Here is a 16,434-nt window from a genome sequence, read left to right as displayed (position 1 = left end):
TCTTCTTCTCTTCTTCAAGTGAACTCACAGCAGTTCCCAGCTTCCTCCCAGCGATACCACCAAAATGGCAGATGCCGAAGTCATTGAACTGACCACTGGCTCAACTGTCAATCTTGCCCTCTAAGCTGCTCACTTCATGTGGCCTCTATGACCTTTTTAACTTTTAAAAATATCACAGCACTTATGCATTAATTTTGTATCTTAATTTTTTTTCCTAACATGCAATTATTCAGAGATTGGAGTGGGTTGGGTGGGAAGACTACACGGGTGCCAGCCAATTAGCACTATGCACCAGCAGATTCTCTTGCAGGGTGTAATGCCATAGAGTCCACCCTCCACAGGGTGTAATTCTCTTACCTCGCCAGAGTGTAATGAAGAAGAACAGTTGGTTCTTATATGCTGACTTTCTGTACCACTTAAGGATAGGGTTGCCAGGTCCTTCTTTGCCACCAGCAGGAGGCTTTTGGGGTGGAGACTGAGGAGGGCATGGTTTGGGGAGGGGAGGGACTTTAATGCCATAGAGTCCAATTGCCAAAGCTTCCATTTTCTCCAGGTAAACTGATCTCTATCGGCTGGAGATCAGCAGGAGATCGCCATCTGCTACCTGGAGGTTGGCAACCCTACTTAAGGAAGAACCAACCCAGCTTACAATCACCTTCCCTTCCCCTCCCCACAACAGACACCCTATGAGGTAGGTGGGGCTGAGAGAGCTTTAAGAGAGCTGTGACTAGCCCAAAGTCACCCAGTTGGCTTCATGTGTAGGAGTGGGGAATCAAACCCGGTTCTCCAGATTAGAGTCCATTGCTCCAAAACACTGGTCTTAACCACTACACCACACTGGCCATAGAGTTCACCCTCCAAAGGAGCCATTTTCTCTGGGGGAACTGATCTCTGTAGTCTGGAGATGGGTTGTAATTCTGGGAAATCCCTGGGCCTCGCTGTCAACCCTGTGTCAGAAGCATGAAGCCACGTTGATAAATAAAATAATAAAACATCAGCAAGAAGCTACATCTTGAACAAAGACCTGCAAGAGGAGTTTGGGAAGTAGGGAAGCTGAAAATGGCTGTTTTTCACTTGAAAACATAATTCAGGGGAAAAGTACATGGAACCTTGTTAATGTCTACTTTGGCCATGAAGGTAAATAGAGACAAGACTGGAAACATAGCGGCTTAGATGCCAACATGCTTCCTACCATGAACACTATCCAAGCCTATACCATCAAAATGCACATATCTACTACATTTTTATCCTGTCCTCTCCCAAGAGTTCAGGGTAGAGTTGATGTTCTCTCTTCCTCCATTTTTATGTTCACAACAATTCTGTGAGGTAAGTTGGGATGAGTGAGAATGACAGGCCCAAGATGACTTTCATGGCAGTGTGGAGATTTTGACCTGTGTCTCCCTCGTCCTAGCCTAGTGCCCTAACCACTATTCCAAACCCAGGAGCACAGGCCTGTATTGCATCTGACAGATTCATGTCATGATTCTGAGATTTCCTATGAACAATAAACTGTGGGAACCATGTTACAATCCTGAATAATATTTAACACAAGAAAACAGAGCGCCCTGTGTTGTAAAACAGTCTATGTGTCAGTGGGGTCAACAGATAACCCTCTTATTAAGCCATTAACATTCATTCTTGTGTTGTTTGCTAATAAAAGCATGGTTAAATCCATTCAAAGTACATACTAGGGCTGTAAAAGCACGTTAAAGTTTATTAAAAAAACCCCACACAACTGGCTTGTTTAGACTTGCCTTTTGTGGTGGATAGCATACCAAGTATATCTCAACAAACTTCATGGAAGGTTTTGCACGACTTGTGAATATTATGATGAACACATGAAGCTGCCTTATACTGAATCAGACCCTTGGTCCATCAAAGTCAGTATTGTCTACTCAGACTGGCAGCTGCTCTCAGGCAGAGGTCTTTCATATCACCTACTTGCCTAGTCCCTTTAACTGGAGATGCCGGGGATTGTACCTGGGACCTTCTGCATGCCAAGCAGATGCTCTACCACGGCCCTTCCCCTAGGGATGTAGGGAAAATATATTATACATTATGTTGTTAGGTAGATGAAAGTGCAAGCCCAGTTTAGCACATAAGCCCTAAGTTCATATTCATCTCTAAGAGTGTATAAAACCTGCTGGCATCATGGCCAATTCATTGAACCAGAAGATGCCAGGGAAAATGCCTGTAAGCTCTGCTGTCATATGTTCTGAATGACCATAGAGAAGTAGCTGTGGTCATTCAGAAAATATGATCCATGGGCGCTGAGGGGGTATGCTTTTTTCTGATGACTTCAGGGGGTCTACATAATAGAGAGTACTAGAAAAAAAGGTTCTAGGGATTACCTCATACTCCTGCAGTTGTCAGAGTTACTATCTTTGTTTCTGTCAGAGTTCCCATATCTGTAACTGCTGTCCAGCCGGCAGAAATACACCTGGTGTATATGGAAATGAAGTGAGGAGACAGGCTTCACCTGTTGTATTTCTGCCTGTTGCACGACTACTAAAAGCCCTGCCACAACCCCCCCCCCAGGACTATAGAATGAAGCCCAAGAGCACATTATGCACGTAGTCATTCAATGAATGGTTTGGGGGTAGGGCATGGATGCCTCTGCAATTCTCCCCTGATAGAATGATTTCCATCAGCAGAATATGACTTCTGCGCTCCCCACATTGCAGCCCAAAATTCCCCTTCATTTGCTACTCCTGGGGCACAGGGAGTCAGAGGTCTGCCATGTGGGGATGGGGGAAACTAGTGAAAATTGCCATCCTTGCAAGCATGGAAATGATGAATGGGATCAAATCCTTAAATTTCATGAGACAGCCTAAGCAAGTCTACTCAGAAGTTAGTCCCGTGTTATTCAAAGGACTTACTCCCAGGAGAGTGTCCTTAGGATTACAGCCTCCCAAACCCGGCTTTGTGCCCCAAACCTTCTGACTTCCACTGACACAGAAGGAACAAAAGAGACAAGGAGCCAATTGCTTAAATATTGTATGAGCAGGGAAAAGAAGGGGCTTATCTAGGAACAGCATGTGGAACCCATGAACCCAAACTCTACTTCTCAGCCATGTGTAGCACCTCAGTAGGGGAAGGCGACCTCTCCTGGTTTCACTGCTTCCTTGAGACTGCATACAATGGAATGGGAATGAGAGTCTCAAGCTCCTGACAGATCATAATACTTGAGTAGTGGGCTGAGTTTACCTGAATAGGCCACAATATGTATGGGGTAGGGTTGCCAACCTCCAGGGTGGCTTTAGAGCTCCCTCCATTACAACTGATCTCCAGGCAACAGAGATCAGTTCCCCAGGAGAAAATGGCTGCTTTGGAAGGTGGACTGTATGGCATTATACCTTGGGTTGCCAACCTCCAGGTGGTAGCTGAAGATCTCCCACTATTACATCTAATCTCCAGGTGACAGAGATCACTTCCCCTGGAGAAAATGGCCGCTTTGGCAATTGGACTCTATGGCATTGAAGTCCCTCCCCTCTACAAACCCCACCCTCCTCAGGCTCCAGCCCCAAAATCTCCCAACCTGGAGCTGGTAACCCTAATTATACCCCACTGAAGTCCCTCCCCTCCCCGAACCCTGCCCTCCTCGGGTCCCATCCCCCAGATCTCCAGGTATTTCCTAACCTGGAGCTGGCAACCCTGGTACGGGCCTATTGCACAAGGTCTCTAAATACTGGAAAGATTTAATGACCGAAGTGGAACTGAAGCATTTATCGTTCAAGGTATTCCTTCTTGCTTGTGAAAAAGGTATATTGTTGGGAGAAGCAACTGTCCCTATATTAAAACCTGAAATACAAAAATAAACCTCAAGTTGCCAAGTTGCCAAACAACGTGAGGATGGGACCTTTCGTTTGAGATAAGCATGGCATAACTCAGTAGTACAGATCGTGTATTACTTTGTGTCTTCCAGCTTCCAAAGCCACCCTTCCACCCCCCTTCAGGGATGTCAACTGAATACGTGCAGACAGCACGCGAGATCTCCGAAGACAGACGGGAAGGGCGAGACAATCGCTGCAGCCACTTAAGCCAGCCTTATGCAGGTGATGATGTCAGCGCCGGCTGGTAGAGAAGGCTCTCCTTTACATCCTTAAGTGGTGTCCAGAGCCTCCCCGCTCCCCTCTCTTTTCTCCTCAGCAGACCAACTGCTTCTCCTGAAACCCGATAGACTCTGCCTTCTGGTGACGCATGGGACGCCAGATGGAGAGGCAACGGTTGGGGCTGAGTGGGTTTTTTCCCCCCTCCTGCTGGGATCAGCATATAAATATTAGCTAAACCTCTAGAGGGAAATTAATTAAAGAAGAGGAAGAAGAAAGGGACAGAGAACCAACTATGCTTCCCATCTTTTCTCCTTTAATAAGCCCTTACACATGTTCCACGAAAGCTTTCCATACACTATTTTAAATCACAGTCCTGCCTAGAGAGTTCTGCTGCCTTTTTTCTCCCTTTCTTTTGCCATTTCCATGGAGAGTCACAATGAGCTTTCTTCTGGTTTGCTAGCTTGTTTAGATTTTGAGAGAAACGCCTCCGGAATATATTCTATACGCCACTCTTGTACTTCAGACTTGCTATTTCATATTTCTTATTTTACGTCAGCTGCGGACAGCGTGCTATGACTCTTCAGGCAAAGCTGCGTGTCCGATCAATAGTCGTATGATCAACCCTGTTGGCAAAAGACCACACGTTTACCAAGTCTGGTAGATGACCTGTGTTTCAAATGTGTTGGGCTTTCCCCCTTCCGCATTGTGAATGGAACAAATATAGTCTGGGGGGAAATGGTTGTGTGGTTTCTCCTTAAGAAACCAGAAAATATATGCCCATTTCTGTTATGTATTCACCTTATGAATTACCCCACCTGCCACAGAATAAGGCAGGCTTTTTCTCTGCAATCTATTCCTTGCAAAAAAAATTCCAGTTTTGAATTAATTTGTATTTTTAATTAATTTATGTTTTTCTCTCTGCACGCTTTGGAGGGTTTTTTTTATAAGTCTTGACTGTCTTTTACTTCATATTTTGAGGGAAGAACAAACTCATTTCCAACACTGACCTGGACATGCATTTTTTTAAAAAAATAATGACTGTGTGCATTCTTCTACAAATGCAGATGATCTTTCTGAACAGTTACTTCAAAGCTGTGAACTCAAAAAGATACCAAGAAAGGGGACAGCTCTACAAGTCTCTCAGAAAAGTGACCTGGAGCAAAAAAAACCAAAAAGAAAAGACACACCAGCAATCCATACCCCACCACCCATACCAGGTTAGTAAAAATGATAATGTCATGAACTATTGTGGATGGGAACTGACAGGCCATTGATTCCAGCACCAACCTAAAATGGAATAAGGTCTCTATCTATATTTTTATCCCACCCTTCCTCCAAAGAATTCAGAGGAGCACACATGTTTCTCCTCCCCGTTCCTATCTCGTCTTCACAAGAACCCAGTGAGATAGGTTAGGTCAGGATGGCTTTATTTTTATTTTTGGGAGACAGCATTCACTGGTACCAGCACCTTTTTTTAGGGCCAGCAAATCAACAAAAGAATTTTGTTTAGGGCCCAGGTAGGAAGGTGAGCAGGAATAAAAACAGACTGTCCCCTGGTCCACTCTCAATACTTCTTTGAGCTCACAAGTAGCCCTAGATTAGGCAAGGCACGTCTTCGCAGGCTCAGAACACTGTAAAAACACTGGAGACAATAATACTGATCTACATTACAGGATTGTTGTGAGGGTTATCTGATAAAGGCCAGTATCAAATCACACCATTAAAAAAATTAAGGACCCTTTTTTAACAGGCCAGCAGCGATCCCTCTCTTCTGCTGCAGACTACTGAAACCTCCAAAATAGGGGTCCCATTGTCCCCTGCTCCCAGCCCCTGTTTCCTGCTGCCGCTCAGAGCGATAGCAAGGGGGGGGGGAAACCCCATAGTGGCAGCTGCAGTGTCATGTCGCTTCTGGTAAAAAAAAAAAAAAAAAAACCAGAAGTGGCAAGGGTACCTCTACGAATCGCCAGAAACGCTATACTTTTACCTGTGTCACTTTTGTGTCACTATGGTTTTACGCGAGTCACCTGTGTCAATGTGGCATTTCTGGGTTTTTATTGTAAGTGACATGATAGCACAGCCAGCATCACAGCCCCCCCCCCCCAATATCATCCTTCACAGCAAGGGTTGCCAACTTTGGGCTGGGAAATTCCTGGAGGGTAGAGCCTAGGGTGAGTGGGGCTTGAGGGCAGAAGGAACCTCTGCAGGTCATAATGTCATAGAGTCTAACTACCAAAGCAGGTATTTTCTCCAGGAGAACGGATCTCTGTAGTCTGGAGATCAGTTGTAATTCCAGGAGATTTCCAGACCCCATTTGGAGGGTGGTAACCCCCTTTCACCAGTTGCTAGGCAATGCCTGGCAACCCTACTCCAAAATGTTGTTCCAGATGGTTAGTGGATCCTCCTGGACAGTAGTGGCGATCTTCAGAGAGAGGGGACAACTGGTAGAAATCAGTACAACCTTATATATGAATACTGGTACCTTTTATTTGAGAAAAAAAGCATTGGGTTAGGCTCAGAAAAGGTCTGATCCAAGGAACGTCATGGCTGAGTGGAATTTGAACCTGAGTTTTCCAGATCCTAATGAAACACTGTCCCCTACACCACGCTGCTTCTCCAGGTCTGCTGCTAGTGCTACCACAATGTAACAGGTAAAAAGGTACTGCACAGGTAGTCAGTAAAAGGCATGAGGCCAAGCTCCCAGTATTTGTTCTAGGCCAGATCTGTTCTATCTCGTAAGGTTGCCAGCCTCCAGGTAGTAGCTGGAGATCTCCTGCTGTTGCAACTGATCTCCAGCCGATAGAGATCAGTTCACCTGGAGAAAATGGCCACTCTGGCAATTGGACTCTATGGCATTGAAGTCCCTCCTCAAACCCCACCCTCCTCAGGCTCTGCCCCCAAAACCTCCTGCCAGTGGCAAAGAGGGACCTGGAGTACTGACACCTTTGGGGGGGAGGGCTCCTGAGTCCGGAGGGGGAATTGGTGGAAATCAGTGCAACCTTATATATATGAGTACCGTTTTTATAAAATAAGCACTGCCCAGATCAATATTATTGTTCTAGCACAATCCTCTTTGGTAGAAATTATGCTGCATGGGTCCAGGAGAGAGCGCTTCATCTTTGGGGCAAGATTTTTAGCAGTAACTGCATTAGCTCATGGTGGGGAAAAAATCTTGACATTTTACAATGGCATACGCCAATAAAGGTAATTGCATTTTACAAAGACAAACTTCCATTTCTTATCGTATGTCGGTACTAGGCATCCTTTCAGATCACTTGATCAGAAGGTGTGACCTCTCTGAGAAACTACCCAAAAGCCACGCCAGTCCAGCATTTCAAAAATCGGATCAAGAACAGAAAAAACCCAGAAGAAAAAATACACCTGCAATCAATACACCACCTCGACTTGCCGGTAAGAGAAATATAAAATAGTAAAAAAATATATATATTAATATTCCATAGGAGAGGTTGTAAATAAGGCTTTATCTTAATAGATAATTTCGGTTTATCGTGTTTATGTGAGTTTTTTTGGGGTGTGTGTGTGTACACATAACTGCTGGTATCAAAGACTTGCAAAAAAGCATTCTCTCATTCATTCAGTTTCCTCCTGGGACTGTTTCCACTAACTAGTCTATTTTTAGGGTGCAGTTCTATGGCTATATGTCCCCCAGATTTCTCATCCTTCTGTCCAACAGACAAAGGTATGATTCACTGATTAAGAGGCGGGGTGGGGGGAGAGTAGTATTGCTCTAAGTGGAGTTAACATGCTTCTAGGCCTATTGAGTCAATGGGCATAGAAAGACTTTAACCTTTTCTTATGGCTGCGCTGTAATTCCCTTGCAAACACAGTATTGTGAGCACCGGGCACAAACCCAGAGTTAACTCATTGATGCCCGTCTGTTGCTGAGACAAAGTCGGGTCAAAGGCTTAGAAACTGGAAAGCGAACACAAAGAATCCTACTGTCCACAACGCTTCTGTGTCACCCGGTTTGCAAATTCTTCTCCTTGTTCCAGTGGTTTGGCTAAAAGACTCCATCTGGTGTCACACTTCGAAACAAACAGGCCGTTTGTGAGGAAACTGTTTCCCTACAGATTACACATATTGATCTGTTACAGCTGTCAGAAATTCAGTATGTCAAAATAAAACACATTAATAATATTCAGTGAAAATATGCCGTAAGCATAGCTATTGCAGTTAAAAGTAGGACCTGATGGCAAATGTAGTTTCCTGGATCATAACCATTTTTCTGTGCAAAGAGAATATTTTCTGGTAGGGTATGAGCTTTTGTGAGCCACAGCTCACTTCTTCAGATACAGCCTTATATATCTGGCTGTATCTGAAGAAGTGAGCTGTGGCTCACGAAAGCTCATACCCTACCAGAAAATATTTTTGTTAGTCTTTAAGGTGCTACTGGACTCTTGCTCTTTTCTACTACTGCAGACAGACTAACACGGCTACCCGCTGTGAATTATCTGTGTAAAGAATACAGAATTTATATGTCATTTTCTAGCTTATGATATTTTTGCAAAATATCATAACTGTTCTCCAGTATTGTTTTTTGTAGAGGCTTGGTTGCTAACTGCTGATCTAGATTCCACCTTTATAATACCATTAAAAAGAGGTTTATTTATTTAGATATTTATGCCCCCCCGCAAAAAAAAAACACAGATACAGGTTGTGTAGCCCTTATCAAGACTGCTTGGGACCAGTATTTTGGATCTTTTTGTATTTTGGAATATTTGCATATACAATGGGGATGGGACCCAAGCCTAAACACGAAATTCTTTTATATTTTGTATATATTTTATATACACTTTATACACATGTCCTGAATGTAATTTTAAACAATATTTTAAATAATTTTGCGTACATTGAACCATCAGAAAGCAAACTGGCGTGCTGCTGAGGCCCTGTGAGTAATACCTGTATACTGGGTCAAAAAGTCTGGTTTTCAGGTCAGTCCGGATATCGGCTGTCCAGATAAGGGATACTCAACCTGTATAACCAAAGTGGCTTATAACCCCATGATTCGTTCCACCATTTTATCCTCACAACAATTAAACTGTGACATAGGTTAAGCTGAAATTTTGAGATTGCCCAAAGTTGGGCTGCTCATGGTAACACCATTTAGGGATTCAAATAATAGTTGTAAAAGGTCTGAAAGCAATATAAGGTGTCAGTTCAATGGTGTGGTGGTAAGTCTCACAACCATTCCAGCACATTTCGTAATTACTCATTCATGAGGGGAAAGATGTTGAAATGGTTGAACACGACAACATGGCATACCAAAACCATGATCACAATAAATATCAAAATGTGCACAAAACTGGCCATCATGCCAAAACAGGGAGGTCATGGGGCATTTCAATTGGCCCTTAGTTTGCCTCGGACAGACCTTTATGCTTCTTTGGTAAGCTGCCATGGAGTAAATGAATTCCTGCAGAATGTTGGGCCAAGTAAAATCTCAGCTTTACATTCCTTCACCTAAGAAGCCTCTACGTGTCTACTTGCAGCAAATAAAAAAATCAAAGTGTCTTTCAGTCTATTATTTATTATCGGTTTGGCTTTTATGCGCAATTCTACCCAAACGGGCACATTGAATGACTTTGTTCTTATTTGCTCTGAAACTCAGAATTCCTCCAGACAACCGCCAACGACATAGGAAACAGGCAGAATCTCAGAGTGCAAACCAACACCAGTTATTTCAGTTGTTATATTGCTTAATTAATAATCCTGTGAATACCACTGTCTGCCCTCTTTCCCTCCTAAGGAGTTGAAAATGGGGGACTGTGAGTAAACATTCCCTTTCAAGACCAGGCCTCTAATCTTTTGGGTAATGAAGGTATCTTTGAGGAGTAATTTATGTTATATGCATTACTGTATTTGTTCATTTCCATTCGTGGCATTTTTGTGTTTTGTGAACAATAATAATCTATAGCTTTTTCCATCTTCAGAACAGTTAATGACCACATATTATTTCACAGAATATTTTGGATGAACTCAGCATGGGGTTATTTATACTTCATCTGATAACACAAATCTGGTGGCCAAGTACGGTTGCCAGGTCCCTCTTTGCCACCAGCGGGAGGTTTTGGGGGGCAGACCCCGAGGAGGGCTGGGTTTGGGGAGGGGAGGGACTTCAATACCATAGAGTGAAATCGCCGAAGCGTCCATTTTTGTCAAGTGAACTGATCTTTATCAGCTGGAGATCAGTTGTAATAGCAGGAGATCGCCAGCTAGTACCTGGAGGTTATAACAAAAACAAGTTAGCTTGCTGTACAAGGGGATTGTGAGAAAGTAACAGCAAAACGCAAAACGCCAGAAACCATATGCACGCTTGATAAACCTTGAATATTATGCCAATAAAGGTATTGACTTGAAACCTTGAATATTGGATTGGTGTCTGGCTTTTGGCGTTTTGCTGTTACTTTCTCACAGTACCTGGAGCAACCTTATGGTCAACTGTGGACTGTGAAGGTCCTTTTCAATGAATAATACACTCAACTGAAAAGAGTCTTGATAGGCTGTGGAATTTTTGTCAACCATTGGGCAATGCACAATACTTCGATATGGTCAAGGCCCCTGATAGCCATATAGCTACTGGCCAGTCATTCTGAAGGGTTTAGGCTTCCTGAGACTCAAAAACTAAATCGTTGTAACTAGCAGGTAGACAATACTGGAAAAGAGATGGTGTCTAATAGCATATTCCTGGAAGCTTCATCTATTGGGACAGGAGAAGAATGGTGATGTGGGGTGGGACTAAGGAAAAACAACCAAAGCCAAGCAGAAAACAACCTGTTCCCTTGATTCTGTTCTCCCATCCTAAGGTCTAACTCCTTCCTCAGAAGACCATGTGAATGAAGACAGAATCCTAAAATTTTATGGTCAGACAACAGCAGCAACACTTGAATAATGCATTGTTGCTTTTATATTGTTTGAAATTTTGTCATAATATGACAGGAGATATTTTTCCTTCACTAGCATCTTGATGACCAACACAAAAATCTGTTGCTCACTAGACATGAGGACTGCTGACTGCTTTTTAAGCATACACCCCTTCACGCTTCATCTTGAATCAGGTCAATCCATTTCAGCCAGCCCTTTCCTTGGCTGGTACGACTGTGAAAGGGTTCTCATTGATGAACTTCTCGGTTGGAATGTAGAACTGAACAAAGCCATCCTGTTTCTCTTGCTCCATTTCCAGACTTTATGAACCACTTCATTATCTGAAAGGCTTTTCATAGCAAAAAAAAAAAAAAGAGGAAAAAAATGACCATAGTTGAATCAACAGAACCAAACCAGTTAAAAGCCCACTGACAGGAAACAGTAGGAGGCTGATTTATTATCCAGACTTGCTTGGCCCCAGACTGTGATGTCTCCCACCCTGTTTACATACCTTGAACAGCCTTTCACAAATGAGGAAAATAAATGTACTGTGCAGTTCTGGGGTGTGTATTTTTTAAATGGAAGTTAGTGCAACCACAATAATTATTTGTTTTAACACCTGCGTGGTGATACCATTTATATTTTATAGACATTCCTTTATATGTATCAGCGTTAGGGAGCTGATTGTTTGAGGACTTGTCATATGATCCCATGGCATTAGTTAGTTCTAGAACAAGGTTTAGAGATTGCTGTACACAGTGCGTTTTTCTTCATGTTAAAGTTTTTGAAAGCCATTCCTCATTCTGTTAAACCATCTTCTGTGGACCCAGAAATATTACATGTAGGGTTGCCAGGTCCCTCTTTGCCACCAGCAGGAGATTTTGAGGGCGGATCCTGAGGAGGGCAGGGTTTGGGGAGGGAATTCAATGCCATAGAGTCCAATTTCCAAAGCGGCAATTTTCTCCAGGTGAATGGATCTCTATTGACTGGAGATCGGTAGTAATAGCAGGAGATCTCCAGCTACTACCTGGAGGTTGGCAACCCTAATTACATGGTGGCAAAAGTGGAGAATGGGGAGTACATAGGGTTGCCAGCTCTGGATTGGGAAATACCTGGAGATTTTGGGGAGGGAGCCTGAGGAGGGTGGGAATGGGATTTGGGGAGGGGAGGGACTTCAATGGGATATACTACTCTACAGTTCACCTTCCAAAGTTGTCATTTTCCAGGTGAACGTATCTCTGTTGCCTGGAGATTGGTTGTAATTCTAGGTGATCTCAAGATACCACCTGGAAGTTGGCAACCCTAGCAGTGTACTTGGTCAAACTGAATACCACTATAATGTGGGCATGTCAGGTTTTCTGCCATCTGTATAGGGTTGCCAACCACCAGGTACTAGCTAAAGATCTCCTGCTATTAAAACTGATCTCCAGTTTTAGATAGAGATCACTTCACCTGGAGAAAATGGCTGCTTTGGCAATTGGACTCTATGGCATTGAAGTCCCTTCCCTCTCCAAACCCCACCGCCGCTGGCAAAGAGAGACCAGGCAACCCTACATCTGTATCATATACCATCTCATGAGGAAGGGTACTGTTAACTCTGTTATGGATAGGGGGCACACTATTCAATATTTGTCCAGTGATAGTGGACAAGTTTTAATATGAGAATTGTTGGGTCATACCAAAGTCATATCTACCATGTCACACTGACCCCAGTCAAACCTGCAGTTAAGGGGTTGAAGGCAGTGGTAATAAGCATACTGAACTATTGGGGTGCATTGTGATTTCTGCCTTCAGAGAAATTCTGCTAAGGACGTGCAGAGAAATTCATAACACAAACTCAAAGAACAGCTATATTGTAAAGGCTACAAATTTCAAACATATATATCTGAATATTATTTATAATAAGGAATGAAGAGTGGGAAAAGAGCAACATTTTCATAATTGATGGATCGTCCATGAAATAAAGTGTTATTAATGCTGGTTTTTTAAAAAACATGTTTGTCACAACTAACCATGAGAAAGATCCCCAAAACCCCATGGAAAATTTAGTTCTGGCTTGCAAATACATAGATTACCATTTTCAGGCTCTGCGACAAACCAGAAGATATTTACGAGAATAACAGCACACACCTTCTGTGTTGGAGGTAGGAGGTCAAATCAGGACAGAGGAGGACAGAGGTTTCCACATGGTTTGGAACTTGTTTGTCTTCTAAAACATCAGGGCTTTGCCATCCAGTGATGCTGAAACCCCAAGCTTTGGGGAAGAAATCCACAAGCGGGAAGAAGTTCAGTATTGAATACTGTACACACACATCAAATGGTCAGGGTGCACCCCAGCCTCAAAAGAAATTCAGTTCTAAATAGGCAAAGATGGGGAGGCAAGAAGAATGATAAAACCTCTTACTCACAAATAAATGAGTTGAATCTTTGCGAAATGTCAAATATATTTGGTAAGTCATGGGTTTTCTTTAACCAAATGAGATCTGTAACAATTTGGCTTAAGATGGATAATGTTTTAAAACAAAGATACGTGAAAGATACTTTTTTTCCTAAGGATGTATGTATTCACAGAAACAACACTTAATTTCACACACACATCTTCAGCTAAGGGAAAGGTGGTCAGAGCAACTCAGCAACACAAAGATCAGTTTTCTAGAAACAGTTTGAAAATGCCCTTTAATTTTAAAATATTTATGGGGACTCCTGTTCACCAAGTGCTTAAAGCACTTAATGGGTTTTTCCCCTCCTTCTTCAAATTTAGCATGCTAGCATAATGTGCTTTTCTTCAGTAACACTATGAAATAGTTGAGTGATGAAAACATGGCTTGGCCATGAAAGCAGAGAGGAAACTTTAGCTTCAGCAGGGTGATGGGGTACCTTTCCCCACTGTTTATCGGGCTTGAGCATAGTGAGGTGGAAAAGCAAATTGCATCATGACAGACCGCAGATATGGGAATCCACTTTTGAGTTAAAAACGCCCTGCAAAGAGGAAACCAGAAGAGCAAAAAGCAAACCTTTGTCCCTGAGGGGATAGAGTTGGTTTTACTTACAGGGAGGTTTTGAGATAGGGGAAGGTTCAACACTGATATGTGCAGCCTGACATTTGTACAGTCTGTTCTGTTCCTTTGCATTGTGTTACTTTATTCTGCTGCTTTAGAGAACACAGCCTCCTTGGAGGGAGGAGAAAAATAGAGCTCGTGTAGGCATCTCTTCCCGCAAGGCCACAACCTTCCCCCCCTCCAGCCTCCCACCTGAAGCTGAGGCTGAAGATCCAGTATTGGATCTTGAGATGTTTAATTTGCTTTAAAAGCATCTAGATTTGGTACTTTCAATTGGGATCATGACATTGACGTCGGGGAAGTTAACTCTTCCCCTCAGCAAAATCAGCTTTCTCCCCTTTTCAAGTTGATATTAACCATGGTAACTATCTTTCTTTAGAAAGTCTAATAGCAGTAGGAGGTGATTTTTGTTTGGGAAATGGCATTGGGGAAGGGTTAAAAAACCCCTTGTTCCAGCCCCCATACCTTTTGGGGCTCCAACACCTACTTTTAAAGAAAATGAAAGATATATTGACGTCCATCATTAATCTCCAGCATGTCATTTAGTTTTATCTAAAGATACAGACTAAGAACCAAAATAAAACTCTGACTCTCCAAAAGTGCGTTAAACACAGTTCCTGAACACAGAAAGGGCATGAGATCTCTGTTGTCAAACATTAAATGCCAATCCCTGCGGGCAACCAGGATGGCCATGCTTTGAAGTGAGAGTTATCTGCATTAATCCACCTTTTCTCTTCTTTCTTGGTTTTAGGTGTCAGACTACTTAAGGATGGTGAGCAGGCAGTGATTGTTGAAGATGAAGAAAAGGATGCAGAAACTTCACCTTTTTAGTTTCATGTCATTTGGCCAAGCTATTTTTGTAAATAATTCTGTGTAATTAAGGGGGTAGCATTATTTTTTAAAACAGCCTGTTTTCTTTTAAATGAAGGAAACAACCCAAACTGTCTACATACTTACCATGTATTGCTGCTGAGGCATTTTAATTAGATAATGTTTTTTAAAACATATGTAGATCATTTGGTTCTTACAGCATCACATGGTCAAAACTCATAGTGTAGCTTCAGTAGGTTGGATCCTGTGAATCAGTAGGTTGAATCCAGCGTGGAGTAGTGGTTAAGAGCGGAGGTTTGGAGCGGTGGACTCTGATCTGGAGAACCGGGTTTGTTTCCCCACTCCTCCACATGGGCAGCGGACACTAATCTGGTGAACCAGGTTGGTTTCCCCACTCATACACATAAGGCCAGCTGGTGACCTTGGGCTAGTCACAGCTCTCTCAGCTCCACCTACCTCACAGGTTGCCTGTTGTGGGGAGGGGAAGGGAAGGTGATTGTAAGCCGGTTTGATTCTCCCTTAAGTGGTAGAGAAAGTCGGCATATAAAAACCTCGTCCTCCTCCTCTTCCTCCTCCTCCTTCTTCTGCCGGAAGTGCTTTTTTTAGACCCAAGGCCCCCAAGCATCTTGGATTGGTGGAGTCTGTCTGCTGGAGGAAACTGCCTCTGCTAGAAGGATCTAACCCTGTGTTTAAGATGGTAGATGGCAGCTGAAACGAATTAAAGAAAAGGCATTTTCTAGTGTTGCGAGTTATATTCTTGTTGCAAGCATTCCCACTGCCTCTATCACAACAGCTCGTGAATATTAGCAATCTGTAATCCAATCTCTCCCTCTCAGTCAGTTTTTGGTTTTAAATGAAACCCAGATTTTGTCATCTGTTAGGAATTATTCTGTTATAAGGTGGTTTTTCTATATTTTTTACTGAATGCAGGGTTGTTGTTGTTTTTTAACAAACAAACAACAACTGTCAATTAACATTCCAGCATGGCATAATGGTTAAGAGTGGCGGACTTTAATCTGGTGAACCGGGTTTGATTCCCCACTCCTCATGAAGCCTGCTGGGTGACCTTGGGCTAGTCACAGTTCTCTTAGAACTTTCTCAGCCCCACCTACTTCACAAGGTGTCTGTTGCGGGGAGGGGAAGGGAAGGGGATTGTAAGCTGGGTTGATTCTCCCCTAAGTGGTAGAGAAAGTTGGCATATCAAAACCACCACCACCACCACCACCACCACCACCACCACCACCACCTCTTCTTCTTCTTCTTCTTCTTCTTCTACTACTACTACTACTACTACTACTACTACTACTACTACTACTACTACTACTACTTCATTGTCGTCACCTTCCACCCATTCTCTCCTGCCCTTCAAAGTGGAGTTTGTTCTTTAAAGATGCCTCCATGTGCAAACTGGATAACTGATCTTCCACAAAACAAACTTATGATGAAATAAGATTCAATGGTAGTTAGGCTATGACTTGATAGGCTTGACTATTAGTGGATCTGACATGAATGCTGGCCAAACATCAAAACACACAAAAATAGAGAATGGCCTCATCCACAGCCTAACATGTCCGTGTCTATGTTAAAGCCATTTCCCCCAGACCCTCCTC

The 16,434-nt window shown here is 43.0% G+C and overlaps 1 protein-coding gene across 1 annotated transcript; it reads left to right on the top strand.

The window, feature by feature from the left end:
• Window positions 1–3,952: 3,952 nt before the first annotated feature.
• PPP1R17 (protein phosphatase 1 regulatory subunit 17) lies at window positions 3,953–14,874 on the top strand. Its single transcript, XM_056857883.1, has 4 exons — window positions 3,953–4,055; window positions 5,117–5,269; window positions 7,308–7,460; window positions 14,745–14,874. The coding sequence occupies exons 1-4, from the start codon at window positions 3,959–3,961 to the stop codon at window positions 14,822–14,824; spliced, it is 483 nt and encodes a 160-aa protein (XP_056713861.1). The 5' UTR covers window positions 3,953–3,958; the 3' UTR covers window positions 14,825–14,874.
• Window positions 14,875–16,434: the final 1,560 nt, after the last annotated feature.

The sequence above is a fragment of the Euleptes europaea genome, chromosome 11 (genome assembly GCF_029931775.1).
Source record: "Euleptes europaea isolate rEulEur1 chromosome 11, rEulEur1.hap1, whole genome shotgun sequence".
NCBI classification, from domain to species: Eukaryota; Metazoa; Chordata; class Lepidosauria; order Squamata; family Sphaerodactylidae; genus Euleptes; species Euleptes europaea.
This window is presented reverse-complemented; position numbering and strand designations above follow the sequence as displayed.

Excerpts from the sequence above, each read along its gene's own strand:
- PPP1R17 (XM_056857883.1), top strand. The coding sequence starts at position 3,959 with ATGTCAACTGAATACGTGCAGACAGCACGCGAGATCTCCGAAGACAGA. Across the intron at positions 4,056-5,116 it reads CTTAAGCCAGCCTTATGCAG|ATGATCTTTCTGAACAGTTA; the intron begins GTGATGATGTCA and ends CTACAAATGCAG. Across the intron at positions 7,461-14,744 it reads TACACCACCTCGACTTGCCG|GTGTCAGACTACTTAAGGAT; the intron begins GTAAGAGAAATA and ends TCTTGGTTTTAG.